The sequence below is a fragment of the Acipenser ruthenus genome, chromosome 32 (genome assembly GCF_902713425.1).
Source record: "Acipenser ruthenus chromosome 32, fAciRut3.2 maternal haplotype, whole genome shotgun sequence".
NCBI lineage: Eukaryota > Metazoa > Chordata > Actinopteri > Acipenseriformes > Acipenseridae > Acipenser > Acipenser ruthenus.
Window position 1 is genome coordinate 3,226,518 of NC_081220.1, and position 13,102 is coordinate 3,239,619.

The 13,102-nt window shown below is 41.9% G+C and overlaps 2 protein-coding genes across 2 annotated transcripts in view; both read right to left on the reverse strand.

Moving 5' to 3' along the window:
• LOC131703161 (C-type mannose receptor 2-like) lies at positions 1-12,649 on the reverse strand. The gene is made up of 10 exons (XM_059006116.1): positions 12,464-12,649; positions 11,616-11,939; positions 10,053-10,394; positions 9,225-9,548; positions 5,908-6,249; positions 5,337-5,372; positions 4,826-4,861; positions 4,315-4,350; positions 3,938-3,979; positions 1-1,456 (listed from the first exon to the last, which is right to left on the reverse strand). Exons 1-10 carry the CDS (start codon positions 12,528-12,530, stop codon positions 1,074-1,076), a joined length of 1,932 nt encoding a protein of 643 aa, XP_058862099.1. The 5' UTR covers positions 12,531-12,649; the 3' UTR covers positions 1-1,073.
• LOC131703077 (snaclec coagulation factor IX/factor X-binding protein subunit B3-like) overlaps positions 12,542-13,102 on the reverse strand; it is a 22,488-nt gene continuing 21,927 nt past the window's right edge. The window contains exons 3-4 of the mRNA XM_059005942.1: positions 12,641-12,805; positions 12,542-12,558 (exon numbers count right to left, since the gene is read on the reverse strand). Coding sequence (XP_058861925.1) covers positions 12,542-12,558; positions 12,641-12,805 — 182 coding nt within the window. The remainder of the gene's footprint in view (positions 12,559-12,640; positions 12,806-13,102) is intronic.

Here is a 13,102-nt window from a genome sequence, read left to right on the forward strand (position 1 = left end):
CAACACAAACGTGCAAACAAGGAAAATAAAAAGTTTGATTCTCTTTTGTTTTCCATGTGGCGATTTTGTATACTGGTGCTGATGACATCATACAGGCCTGACTGATGACAGACACGCTCTCTAAATATGTAAAAACTATTTTTATATTTAAATAAAATAAAGTGCTTAAAAGTAGCAATAATGAGAATAGCAAGCTAAGCATTACCCCCTCTGAACTGCTCCCCTATACCCTATATTAAAGGACTGCTAACTCCAGCTTTCAAATTCATTTTCTGAAAGCTTACCAACACCAGCAATATTATCACTGGACCTTTTTTTTTTTGCTTGTGTTTTATATTTCAATTTGGAACATGTAGATATTTCAAAGGCAATGTTCTACATAATAATAACTGAAACCAAGTGAAACCAATTGAAACCAAAGGTACCAGGATGCAGCAGTTTATCTACATGCTGCATTTTAAACAGCTGTGGATCCAGAATTAATAAAAACAAGTGAAGCAGCTTCTGAAAAGACTGCTCAAGGCTGATTGTGAGGAAGTGATTTTGAGTCTTTTCAGAAGCCACGATTGCTGGAATAGTTAGTAAGCATGGCAGATAATGCTCTGAGCGGAAACAATAGAGAATCATACAGAACACACACAATAGGATATTAAACAATTATGGAATGAAATATCACAATAATTTAGATCATTAAAGATTGCTACATAGTATTTCCTTCTCGTGGATTGTGTAGTATTTTGGTGCACTACTCCTATAGTAAAGCTCTGGGTTCTGTGGAGACAGTGGTTCTCAGATGGGGGCTGGGACCCCCTGGGGGTCACAGAAAGGTTTTTAATGACCACATCACAAGCAGACCTAGCATCCGCGATGGCTGCAGTGCATTGCAGCACCTCTTTATAGAGAGCAGACATGGCATTGTCCAGCTCTGTCAGACACAAGATTTATTTCTGTTTTATTATTCACACATTCCATGTTCATACGATTTAAATTTAGATATTTCTAAAGTGACTTTAAAGGGGTCCCAACTAGAGATAGTTTGAGAGCCACTGTTGTAAAACCTTTTCTGGTAGTTTTTAATCTTTGAAACAGACAAAGGGGAGCTTTTCATAGCAGCACAGATCATTCCATTCAGCACCCCCATCCTCCCGCAGCACCATCTCCCCACAGTGCTCAAAGTAAGGATTGTTGGGCTCCCCAGGGGCCCAGTCAGTGTAGTTTAGGGGGGACCTCTTATCCTTACCAGCAACCCAGTACCAGTTAGCATACACAACGGTTCTGTGCAGGCCGATCCAGAATCGCGACGCAGTGCTGTTCCTGACGAGCTCCGACACTCTGTTCTGTGCAGCCAGGCTTGTGAGGCTCACTAGGTCAGTGTAGTGATCCTTGCAGTACTGCCAAGCCTCCGGCCAGACCATACTGTGAGAGATCAGGTGGAGCTCCTCAGGGACTGGAGTGCCTGGTAATGATAATAATAATAATGTCATTGACTTCAATATGCTTTTATATGTGTGCCATTCATGTACTATTCATGTGCCAGAGTGTTGGGTTGGTGTTTGCAGTAATGTTTAAATTGTGCTTCTACAGCTGCCATCAGCCTACATTTCTTTATGACAGCAATATGGCTCAGATTATCCTCAAGCCAGACTGGACTTGCAGCACACATGTAACAATGGTGGAGTTTCCATGCATGGTTTTTTTTAGCTCGAGAGATTTGCTCGAGAAAAATGTCTCGTGTAAAATGCTTTTTTGGGTTTCCATTCGCTCAGTTTAGTTTACTTGAGTTTTTCACCTGGCATCATGCAAATGAATGGAAAAGGTGGGGGTTGATATGTAAATTAGCTATGCGTAAAGAACTCGTGCTGTTTTTGAAGATTACTAGTGACACTTTGTGAAAATGTGGTTTCCATGCGCAGAGAACTGGTACACGAGTGAATCTAAGCTGCTGTAATAAAGCAAAATACCTCGTGCAGGGTTGGTTAATAATGTGTTTTACTGCTCTTGACCAAATTGTTTTTCAAATGTCATTAGTGGGGTGTCATGTCGTTAGTAGTGAATACTGTTTCAACTCATTTATCTTACGACTCGTTAATTAAAAATGAACTCAGGAGGTATAAAATGAAACTGACCAACAGGTATTGCAGATCATCATGGCTGAAAACCGGAGGAGGCAGCAGTGTGGAGTAGTGGTTAGGGCTCTGGACTCTTGACCGGAGGGTTGTGGGTTCAATCCCCAGTGGGGGACACTGCTGTTGTACCCTTGAGCAAGGTACTTTACCTAGATTGCTCCAGTAAAAACCCAACTGTATAAATGGGTAATTGTATGTAAAAATAATGTGATATCTTGTAACAATTGTAAGTCGCCCTGGATAAGGGCGTCTGCTAAGAAATAAATAATAATAATAATAATATATATATCCCTTTCATTCAGGCAATACAGCATATAGGGGATCAGGTGATGCTGCGTATACTACCCTTGCATAGAAACCCTATCCATTCGGACGGCTGACAGCTGCTGAGGAAGCATTCAACATCACGCTTGGGCAAATACGGGTAGTGGGCACTTGAAAGGGAGGTGGCGGATACTGATGAAACGGACTGAAGTGCAGCATTAGTTCATTCCCAACATTGCCGCTGCCTGCTGTATCCTGCACAAACTCTGTCAACAACAGAATGAGGTGTTCAGGAATCAGTGGCTGCCTGTGAGACAGACGGGGAAGGTTACCAGTGTTGCCAAGTCTCACGAGAAAAAAAAGCGTCACTGCCTTTCAAAACAAGCCCAAAACAAGCCCAACCCATGCTAGAGTATGGATGTTTATGCAAATTACAACCCACGACTCTCAAAGAAAAAAGCACAACCCAGCTTATTGTAAGCGGCAACTGTGAAGGTCACCTCAGCCACCAGTTTAAATTGGACAGCAGCGATCTGAGGAGGCTCGTGATGTCAGAGATTCTCTCCTTTGTTTTAAGTTGTGTTGGATTTACTGTCAGTGTTAAATATTAATGATGCAAACAAATAAAACACAATCAATACTGTAGCGTGCACCGGGGAAGGCAGCAGCAGGGCTGGTAGGTGACGTAATCACACATGAGGACATAAGCCCGATATACGCTCCTTGCAGGGGAGCCGGCTCTTTTGTACAGCGGTATCGGCGCTGTGCTTTAGTGCGAGAGGTCCCAGGTTCACGATCGCCCTCCGCCTGTGTGTGGATTGCCTTGCCCTGTGTGATGCGCCTGCCCTCGTTAACAGAGATCGCTATAATACGTTAATTTGCTATTTTATTTGGTCAGTTCTGAGAGTGCATCAAGGTGAACTACACCACTGCTAACCATAAAACCGCCCATCAACCACTTACTTTCTGCCATCTTGGAATCCACAGTAACAGCTGACCTGCTCCCTTGCAGTATTTATAGTGATGTCACTTAAGGATAGACACGCTCATTCACATTTACACGTGAAATGCTGGTTTCCATGTGAAACTGGGCATGGATTTTCCTATGTGTTTCGTCATCTACACAAGTAAATGAGATTTACCCTATCCCTCTCTTTGGCCATTTTTTTCGGCCACAAACCTGATTTACCCGAGTAATTCTCCCAAACGTGCCCGCGCAACGCCATTTCACGTGTAAATTGCCCTGCACGGAAACCCCATGAATGTTACCTGTACATAATGCAGCACAGCCTTCTGATGATAACATCATTTGAGTAGGACATTATCAGGCAGTCGATTTTCCTAAGATAGATTATTTGAACTGTACAATATCATGTAACTGTATAAATTAGGATTCCAAGCCGAAAGACAACCTTCTGCTCTCCTAGTGTTGTTGCTGAATAGTTGCACACAACTCACACAGCTTATATAGGTCTAGTGGATCACATGACATGTGAGGTGGGCTGTCAATCACACTGAACACACTGCCATCTTCAAACTGCACTTACTTTGAGAGACCAGAGTGGAAGGGGGGCTAGTGGGGTTTGAATCTGTAAAATAAATAAAATAATGAAGTAATTTATAACAAAGCTACAATGTTACCAGTACATACTGCAGCATAACCTACTGATGATAAAATCATTTGAGTGCAGTGGGACATTATCAGGCAGTCGATTTTGCTAAGACAGATTCTTTGAACTGTACAATATCATGTAACTGTATAAATTAGGATTCCAAGCCTAAAGACAACCTTCTGCTCTCCTAGTGTTGTTGCTGAATAGTTGCACACAACTCACACAGCTTATATAGGTCTAGTGGATCACATGACATGTGAGGTGTGCTGTCAATCACACTGAACACACTGCCATCTTCAAACTGCACTTACTTTGAGAGACCGGAGTGGAAGAGGGGCTCGAGGATTCTGGTTATGTAAAAAGAAAAAGAGAAAAAAGAAAGATTATAACAAAGCCAGATTCCTGCTGTGGATTCTGAATCCACTGAACTGATTACACTGCATACTTTGAGAGACCGGAGTGGAAGGGGGGCTAGTGGGGTTTGAATCTGTAAAATAAATAAAATAATGAAGTAATTTATAACAAAGCTACAATGTTACCAGTACATACTGCAGCATAACCTACTGATGATAAAATCATTTGAGTGCAGTGGGACATTATCAGGCAGTCGATTTTGCTAAGACAGATTCTTTGAACTGTACAATATCATGTAACTGTATAAATTAGGATTCCAAGCCTAAAGACAACCTTCTGCTCTCCTAGTGTTGTTGCTGAATAGTTGCACACAACTCACACAGCTTATATAGGTCTAGTGGATCACATGACATGTGAGGTGTGCTGTCAATCACACTGAACACACTGCCATCTTCAAACTGCACTTACTTTGAGAGACCGGAGTGGAAGAGGGGCTCGAGGATTCTGGTTATGTAAAAAGAAAAAGAGAAAAAAGAAAGATTATAACAAAGCCAGATTCCTGCTGTGGATTCTGAATCCACTGAACTGATTACACTGCATACTTTGAGAGACCGGAGTGGAAGGGGGGCTAGTGGGGTTTGAATCTGTAAAATAAATAAAATAATGAAGTAATTTATAACAAAGCTACAATGTTACCAGTACATACTGCAGCATAACCTACTGATGATAAAATCATTTGAGTGCAGTGGGACATTATCAGGCAGTCGATTTTGCTAAGACAGATTCTTTGAACTGTACAATATCATGTAACTGTATAAATTAGGATTCCAAGCCGAAAGACAACCTTCTGCTCTCATAGTGTTGTTGCTGAATAGTTGCACACAACTCACACAGCTTATATAGGTCTAGTGGATCACATGACATGTGAGGTGGGCTGTCAATCACACTGAACACACTGCCATCTTCAAACTGCACTTACCGTGAGAGACCGGAGTGGAAGAGGGTCTCCAGGTTTCTGGTTATGTAAAAAGAAAGAGAAAAAAGAAAGATTAGAACAAAGCCAGATTCCTGCTGTGGATTCTGAATCCACTGAACTGATTACACTGCATACTTTGAGAGTCCAGAGTGGAAGGGGGGGGGGGGGGGTTGACTCTGTAAAAACACACAAGAAGATTTAGCGTTTCCTGTTTTAAGTGTATTGATCAAATGAATTGAAATGAAAATGTGTCTGTGCTGCTGTCTCCACCTGGGCAATGTTCACAATGACATGGCTTATTGTTTTCAAATTAATACAATAAATAGTTTATAGAGATAAATAGTAAGAATGTATATCACAGCACACGTCTCTCCTGGGTATAACAATGAGGGGTAGCTGCTCCCTCTCACACTCTTAATGACCGGGCTGGATTCTGGCTCTTCAGATCTCTAGACTACACCCTGCCCTGCTCTGGAGGTCAGACAGCTACTGTAGGATGAGATGGACTGAGCCTCTGAGTCCCTGCTCACAGACTGGGGTACGAACAGCAGCACAGACTGAGCAGGATCCTTACGGTTAGAGCAGAAGAAGGGGAGGAGATAGCTGCAGCCGTAGTCATTCCATCCACCACTCTTACTCATTGTCACACACTTCACATTGTCTCCCCCACTGTTTGGTTCCCCATTGCTCCAGTTGTGAAATGTGTAGTTATGCCCCCGGTGTGACCACTTCCAGGGCTCATTGAACAGGCCTATCCAGAAGGGTGTGCCCTGCGCTTTCTTCACTATTTCTTCATTTTCACTGGCGTTCTTTATACTGACGAGGTCGGTGTGATATTCTCTACAGTACTGCTGAGCTTCAGTCCAGGTTTTCAGTTCTTCAATCAGGGTGTATCTCTCAGTGATGTCGCTGGCCTCTGTAAACACAAACAGCAGATCAAAGTCAATGTCAGCTTTGGAGGTGCGCTGGCTCTCCTGCTGTAAAGTGATTGAACCCGAGTCCCATGTGCAATAAGACTGCCCGTGTATAATAAGGGTGATGATAAAACTGCTAACCTCAATTTTTAAAAACAAACTCCACCACCACTGCATGAATCCAACAAAACTGTTTGGAATAGAAATAAAGGTTATATTTGTCATGAACAACAAGACTGACTCATGTGACTATGTAGCCTGGTGTTGGTTAGGGAAGCACCTACTGTGCTATCAGCTCTGTATCAAAATCTGTCAGATCCGTTGCCCATGATGTCTGAAACTAACTTGCAACAGGGAGATGCAACTTTAATATATTGCAGAATAGCTGTCAGACTAATTTGCGTAACACATGAATCAGTCATGAGAGGTTCAGCCCACTGCACATAATATAGCAAAGCTACAAACCCCATTATCACCTTTTATGTGAATAAAAAAAAATATTCTAACTGTTAAACCTATTTCTTATACATATCTAATAAGGGCTACACATTTAAAACAAGGATTTTGGTATCTGAAACATAAACAATCTAAACCAAAAAAATAAGAACATTTCTTTGAAGAATACTAGAAAGCTTGTGAGGTTTCAGGCAGAAAACCTACAGTACAAGGGCCTGGCACATTCATTGGTTAATCTACAAGCCTATTACCAGCAAGCTATAAGGTACAGTGCCGTGAAAAAGTATTTTTCACATTGTATTTGGTCAGATTTTTTTGTGGGCTGTAGTAGTATATAGAGGGAGTCTGAGAGAAAAAATGACACCAAAGTTTGGTGCTTCTTGCGTTTGTTTTGTGTGCAAGGTAATCAAACATGCAATCTTCAGGTGTGAAAAAGTTATTGCCCCTCCTAGTTAACTCAACCCAATTAAAGGGATAATTAGGGTCAGCTGTTTGAGTACTTAACAACCAGGCCTAATTTGGGCCAGCCCTGCCCAATATAAATCTGACTAACTTTGTGCTGACAACAGAGTGAAGTTGTCAGCACACAGGTTCTAGAGCAGGGGTGTCAAACTCCGTTCCTGGAGGGGCGCAGTGTCTTCTGGCTTTCGTTCCACCCGAGCTCTCAATTACTTAATTAGTCTAATTATTTGATTAACTGGACACATTTAACACTTCTCTTCTGGCCTCAAAATGTTTCACAGGTAGTGTACCTTGAATCAAGTGCATTTTTTAAATCCTCAAGTGTAAAAGACCTTGAAACATATGAAATATGTCCAATTGAACTACTAATTAGATCAATTATGTTAATTGAGAGCTTAAGTTGGAATGAAAACCAGAAGACCCTGCGGCCCTCGAGGACTGGAGTTTGACTCCCCTGTTCTAGAGGCACATCATGCCACGAACAAAAGAAATTCCTGAAGACCTCCGGAAAAAAAAGTTGTTGATGCCAATCAGTCTGGAAAGGGTTACAAAGCCATTTCTAAGACTCTGGGGATCCACCGAACCACAATCAGAGCCATATTGTCCAAATGGAGAAAGTTTGGGACAGTAGTGAATCTTCCCAGGAGTGGCCGTCCTGCCAAAATCTCTCCAAGAGCAAGGCGTAAAATCGTCCAGGAAGTCACAAAGAACCCTAGAACAACATCCAGGGATCTGCAGGCCTCTCTCGCCTCAGCTAAGGTCAGTGTTCAAGCACCTGGATGATCCTCAAGAGTTCTGGAACAATGTCCTATGGACAGATGAGTCAAAAGTGGAACATTTTGGCCGACATGGGCCCCGTTATGTCTGGCGAAAACCAAACACTGCATTCCACAGTAAGAACCTCATACCAACGGTCAAGCATGGTGGTGGTAGTGTCATGGTTTGGGGATGCTTTGCTGCATCAGGACCTGGATGCCTTGCCATCATTGAAGGAACCATGAATTCTGCTCTGTATCAGAGAATTCTACAGGAGACTGTCAGGCCATCCGTCCGTGAGCTGAAGCTGAAGCGCAGCTGGGTCATGCAGCAAGACAATGATCCGAAACACACAAGCAAGTCTACATCAGAATGGTTGAAGAACAAGAATTTTAAAGTTTTGGAATGGCCTAGTCAAAGTCCAGACCTAAACCCCATTGAGATGTTGTGGCAGGACCTGAAATGAGCAGTTCATGCTTGAAAACCCACAAATGTCACTGAGTTGAAGCAGTTCTGCATGGAGGAGTGGGCCAAAATTCCTCCACGGCGCTGTGAGAGACTAATCAATAACTACAGGAAGCGTATGGTTGCAGTTATTGCTGCTAAAGGTGGTGTAACCAGTTATTGAGTCTAAGGGGGGGATTACTTTTTCACACGGGGGCATTGGGTGTTGCATAACTTTCTTTAATAAATAAATGAAATATGTATCAAATTCGTGTTATTTGTTCACTCAGGGTCCCTTTTATCTAATATTAGGTTTTGGTTGAAGATCTGATAACATTCAGTGTCAAAAATATGCAAAAATGCAGAAAATCAGACAGGGTGCAGATACTTTTTCACGGCACTGTATATAAACCTATTTTGCAAACTTTTGCCATGATTTTGAATTAGCACCTCCTCCCCAGCCACCACCACCTCACTCCCAGCCTTGTCCTAAGGGTTGGAGTATACGATGCTCTCTGCCTCATCACTTTTCTTCACCGGGTTGAACACGTCGCATAGATTTATTATTGTATTGTTTGTTTTTTAGCAGGCAGCCCATTGTTTGGGTTCAATGTTTTTGGAAATCTGTAAGATTTTGTATTGTAATAAAGGTGGTTATTTAACACAAGATTGTCCTGACAAATATTTTTCTTCAGTTTCTTATGAAGGAAAAAAAAGAACATTTGTTATAAATAACAAATCTTCGTAGCCTTTTCTAAAAAATCTTAGAAACATGCTGGATTTAAGATGATGTTTCTTCTTTTGAATGTTTCAAGAATACAGCCCGTTTCATTAACAAAGGAATTGAATCTCAACTCACCGCTGTAGCACATGAAATACTTTCTCTGATCGCAGATTGAATCCTCCCACTCTCCCTCCGCATTGACTGAAGCACAGAAGAGGTGTCGTCCCCAGTTGGAGTAGATGACATCACCTCCACTGGACCACTGCCAGTTCTCTTTGTCATGATACAGCCCGATCCAGTAAGCTGTGTCATTAGTTGAAGATATAAGACCTATAAGCTCATTAACCCTGGCCTGGTCGTAAATGCTGGGCAGGTCTCTGCCTTGGTTTCTGCAGTAGCTCTGAGCTTCCTGCCATGTCTTCTTAGTTCCTTCATAGAAACACTGACCAGAGGAGCCGCCTGGGGAGAGGGGACAGCACAATAAAGATGAGTGAAAACATGTTCTTCAGAGAAAAGATTTCCACTGGAAATGGAACCAACAGTCACAGATTACTGGGCTTGTAAGAATGTAGGATACTAGTAGAACTGTATGGTGATAATAAATATGCTAACAACATGCTTGTGGTTTGTACTGTAACATGAGTGACGAAGGTCATGGAAACACCAGGTAGACAAAGAAATCGTTGTGAGAAAAACTCAATTCACTGTCAATCAATGTTAATGTTGTTTTAGAATGTGTAAAGGTACATGTCTTGTTATTATAGGATATTGCACAGCACCTTAAAGCCTAAGTAATAGAAATGGGGTTTACTCTTTTAACCCCATTTAGACCCTCTGTGATTGATTCCCGCAGTGGATTTGTCACCACCAGGACCTATTGAAGTGATCTAATCATGCATCCCTCGTTCCCCCTGAAGATTTACACTGAATTAAATGAGAACACAGTCTGAACAGGGTCCTCACCCTCACAGCAGAAGAAGGAGTTCAGATCATTGCAGCCAGTGTCAGTCCATTCACCAGTCTTACTCATCATCACACAGTTCTGATTGCCTCCGTCATTGTTTGGTTCCCCTTTGCTCCAGCTGTAAAATGTGTAGTTATCCCCCTGGTGTGGCCACTTCCAGGTCTCATTGAACAGGCCTATCCAGAAGGGCGTGCCCTGTGCTTTCTTCACTAAGTCTTCATGTTCACTGGCACTCTTTATACTGACGAGGTCGGTGTGGTTTTCTCTACAGTACTGCTGAGCTTCAGTCCAGGTTTTCAGTTCTTCAATCAGGGTGTATCTCTCAGTGATGTCGCTGGCCTCTGTAAACACAAACAGCAGATCAAAGTCAATGTCAGCTGTGGAGGTGCGCTGGCTCTCCTGCTGTAAAGTGATTGAACCCGAGTTCCATGTGCAATAAGACTGCCCGTGTATAAAAAGGGTGATGATAAAACTGCTAACCTCAATTTTTAAAAACAAACTCCACCACCACTGCATGAATCCAACAAAAGTGTTTGGAAGAGAAATAAAGGGTATACTTCTCATGAACAACAAGACTGACTCATCACTTTGGAGACCTCATGAAACATGGCATTTATGTAGCCTGGTGTTGGTTAGGGAAGCACCTGCCAATCAAGCACCTATTGTGCTATCAGCTCTGTATCAAAATCTGTCAGATCCGTTGCCCATGGTGACTGAAACTAACTTGCAACAGGGAGATGCAACTTTTATATATTGCAGAATAGCTGTCAGACTAATTTGCGTAACACATGAATCAGTCATAAGAGGTTCAGCCCACTGCACATAATATAGCAAAGCTACAAACCCCATTATCACCTTTTATGTGAATAAAAAAAAATATTCTAACTGTTAAACCTATTTCTTATACATATCTAATAAGGGCTACACATTTAAAACAAGGATTTTGGTATCTGAAACATAAACAATCTAAACCAAAAAAATAAGAACATTTCTTTGAAGAATACTAGAAAGCTTGTGAGGTTTCAGGCAGAAAACCTACAGTACAAGGGTCTGGTACATTCATTGGTTAATCTACAAGCCTATTACAAGCAAGTTCCAATTAACCCATAAAGGTGTATAAACCTATTTTGCAAAGTTTTGCCATGCTTTCGAATTAGCAGCTCCTCCCCACCACCTCACTCCCAGCCTTGTCCTAAGGGTTGGAGTATACGATGCTCTCTGCCTCATCACTTTTCTTCACCGGGTTGAACACGTCGCATAGATTTATTATTGTATTGTTTGTTTTTTAGCAGGCGGCCCATTGTTTGGGTTCAATGTTTTTGGAAATCTGTAAGATTTTGTATTGTAATAAAGGTGGTTATTTAACACAAGATTGTCCTGACAAATATTTTTCTTCAGTTTCTTATGAAGGAAAAAAAAGAACATTTGTTATAAATAACAAATCTTCGTAGCCTTTTCTAAAAAATCTTAGAAACATGCTGGATTTAAGATGATGTTTCTTCTTTTGAATGTTTCAAGAATACAGCCCGTTTCATTAACAAAGGAATTGAATCTCAACTCACCGCTGTAGCACATGAAATACTTTCTCTGATCGCAGATTGAATCCTCCCACTCTCCCTCCGCATTGACTGAAGCACATAAGAGGTGTGGTTCCCAGTTGGAGTAGATGTCACCATCTCCACTGGACCACTGCCCGTTCTCTTTGTCATGATACAGCCCAATCCAGTAAGCTGTGTCATTAGTTGAAGATACAAGACCTATAAGCTCATTAACCCTGGCCTGGTCGTAAATGCTGGGCAGGTCTCTGCCTTGGTTTCTACAGTAGCTCTGAGCTTCCTGCCATGTCTTCCCAGCTCCTTCATAGAAACACTGACCAGAGGAGCCGCCTGGGGAGAGGGGACAGCACAATAAAGATGAGTGAAAACATGTTCTTCAGAGAAAAGATTTCCACTGGAAATGGAACCAACAGTCACAGATTACTGGGCTTGTAAGAATGTAGGATACTAGTAGAACTGTATGGTGATAATAAATATACTAACAACATGCTTGTGGTTTGTACTGTAACACGAGTATCATTCTGGCATGAGTGACGAAGGTCATGGAAACACCAGGTAGGCAAAGAAATCGTTGTGAGAAAAACTCAATTCACTGTCAATCAATGTTAATGTTGTTTTAGAATGTGTAAAGGTACATGTCGTGTTATTATAGGATATTGCAAAGCACAGCACAGCACAATACCTTAAAGCCTAAGTAAATAGAAATGGGGTTTACTCTTTTAACCCCATTTAGACCCTCTGTGATTGATTCCCGCAGTGGATTTGTCACCAACAGGACCTATTGAAGTGATCTAATCATGCTTCCCTTGTTCCCCCTGAATTAAATGAGAACACAGTCTGAACAAGGTCCTCACCCTCACAGCAGAAGAAGGGGAAGAGAGAGTTGCAGTCATAGCCAAGCCATCCACCACTCTTACTCATTGTCACACACTTCACATTGTCTCCCCCACTGTTTGGTTCCCCATTGCTCCAGTTGTAAAATGTGTAGCTATCCCCCTGGTGTGACCACTTCCAGGGCTCATTGAACAGGCCTATCCAGAAGGGCGTTCCCTGTGCTTTGTTCACTAAGTCTTCATTTTCACTGGCACTCTTTATACTGACGAGGTCAGTGTGGTGTTCTCTACAGTACTGCTGAGCTTCAGTCCAGGTTTTCTGTTCATCAATCAGGGTGTATCTCTCAGTGATGTTGCTGGTCTCTGTAAACACAAACAAACAGCAGCTGAGAGGCTGGGAGCTGTGGAGGGGAGCTGGCTCTGAACCCCAAACAAACTGTGTGTTTCCAGCAATCCTACAATTTATCACAAACTGTCTTGTCCACAGTCAAGCACATTTTTGTGTTATTTAAAAACATGGGGCAAAATTCACAGAAAGTTGTTATGCCAAAAGTATATTCTTTAGTTGGCTAATTTACTTCTGTTACGGTATTCTTAGTTGGTTATTGTAGATCATATTGCAGACAGATTGGTATTCTCTGCAAAAAGTCAGCAAATGCG